At 45.3% G+C, this 1,268-nt stretch overlaps 1 protein-coding gene across 1 annotated transcript in view; it reads right to left on the bottom strand.

Annotated features, from left to right (window-relative positions):
- Positions 1–966, bottom strand: part of LOC145875766 (uncharacterized) — a 5,218-nt gene extending 4,252 nt beyond the window's left edge. Inside the window, exons 1-2 of the mRNA XM_082971581.1 lie at positions 631–966; positions 1–229 (exon numbers count right to left, since the gene is read on the bottom strand). The exon at positions 1–229 is cut by the window's left edge and continues 4,252 nt beyond it. Of these exons, the coding sequence (XP_082827707.1) occupies positions 1–229; positions 631–709 (308 nt within the window). The 5' untranslated portion in view covers positions 710–966. The remainder of the gene's footprint in view (positions 230–630) is intronic.
- Positions 967–1,268: the final 302 nt, after the last annotated feature.

Here is a 1,268-nt window from a genome sequence, read left to right as displayed (position 1 = left end):
CCTTTATATGTCACTCCTATACCAGCCCCCATTATCCCACTCCACTCTACCTCCCAGTAACAGCGCCCAGTCAGACCCTCTCTACACAGCACCTGTCTCCAGTCCTCAAATCTCTCTGGGTGATCAGGATACGGCTGCTCCTCTGTCCTCCATGTCACCTTTCTGTTCTCCTCAGACAGAGAGAGGCGTCTGTTTACTGTGTTTAGGTCCAGTGTGAGATCACAGACATCTGATGGATGAAACCAGACACAATATTAGAAATCATCATCATTCACATTAGAATGTTAACTCACTTTTCACTAATTCATTTAATGTAGATGTTTCTAGGTATCAAAAGGAGAAGTTAAGGTAACTTGAGACTTGTTGAATGATCATATGTTATACTGAATGGTAATATAATACACACTTATTCACATTAATTACACACACACACACACACACACACACACACACACACACACACACACACACACACATCAACTCTTTGTAAACGTTGGTGTCCCTGATTTCTGCTTCTGTAGAACTACAGATGATATTTAATATGACCAAGTCAGTAATGATGGTGGTCTTTGACTTAACTTGAATTAAGACTTATTCTTAGTCATATTCTTCACAGCAGTCAACACTCACATTTTCTAAGTCCAGGTTTCATTCTGTTCTCTCCACCATGTTCCACACTGTAGCGGTAAGCAGAAGAACAGACAGTCATTGAGGGATACACCTGAACTCTCACACACACACACACACACACACACACACACACACACACACACACACACACACACACACACACACACACACACACACTGGTCAAGCGTTGGTAAGAGCGTTTTCTGTGTGTGTGAGTCCAGTGTGTGTGTGTGAGTCCAGTGTGTGTGTGTGTGTGTGAGTCCAGTGTGTGTGTGTGTGTGTGTGAGTCCAGTGTGTGTGTGAGTCCAGTGTGTGTGTGTGTGTGTGTGAGTCCAGTGTGTGTGTGTGTGAGTCCAGTGTGTGTGTGTGAGTCCAGTGTGTGTGAGTGTGTGTGTGTGAGTCCAGTGTGTGTGAGTCCAGTGTGTGTGTGTGTGTGTGTGTGAGTCCAGTGTGTGTGTGTCCAGTGTGTGTGTCCAGTGTGTGTGTCCAGTGTGTGAGTGTGTATTTGTCCTGTGTGTGTGTGTATGTCCTGTGTGTGTGTGTCCTGTGTGTGTGTGTGTGTGTGTGTGTGTGTGTCCTGTGTGTGTGTGTGTGTGTGTCCTGTGTGTGTGTGTCCTGTGTGTGTGTGTGTGTGTGTG

The sequence above is a fragment of the Salmo salar genome, unplaced genomic scaffold (assembly GCF_965601325.2).
Source record: "Salmo salar unplaced genomic scaffold, fSalSal1 ptg000335l, whole genome shotgun sequence".
NCBI classification, from domain to species: domain Eukaryota; kingdom Metazoa; phylum Chordata; class Actinopteri; order Salmoniformes; family Salmonidae; genus Salmo; species Salmo salar.
Note: the sequence above shows the minus strand (reverse complement) of the source record. Positions and strands in the feature narration are given on the sequence as shown.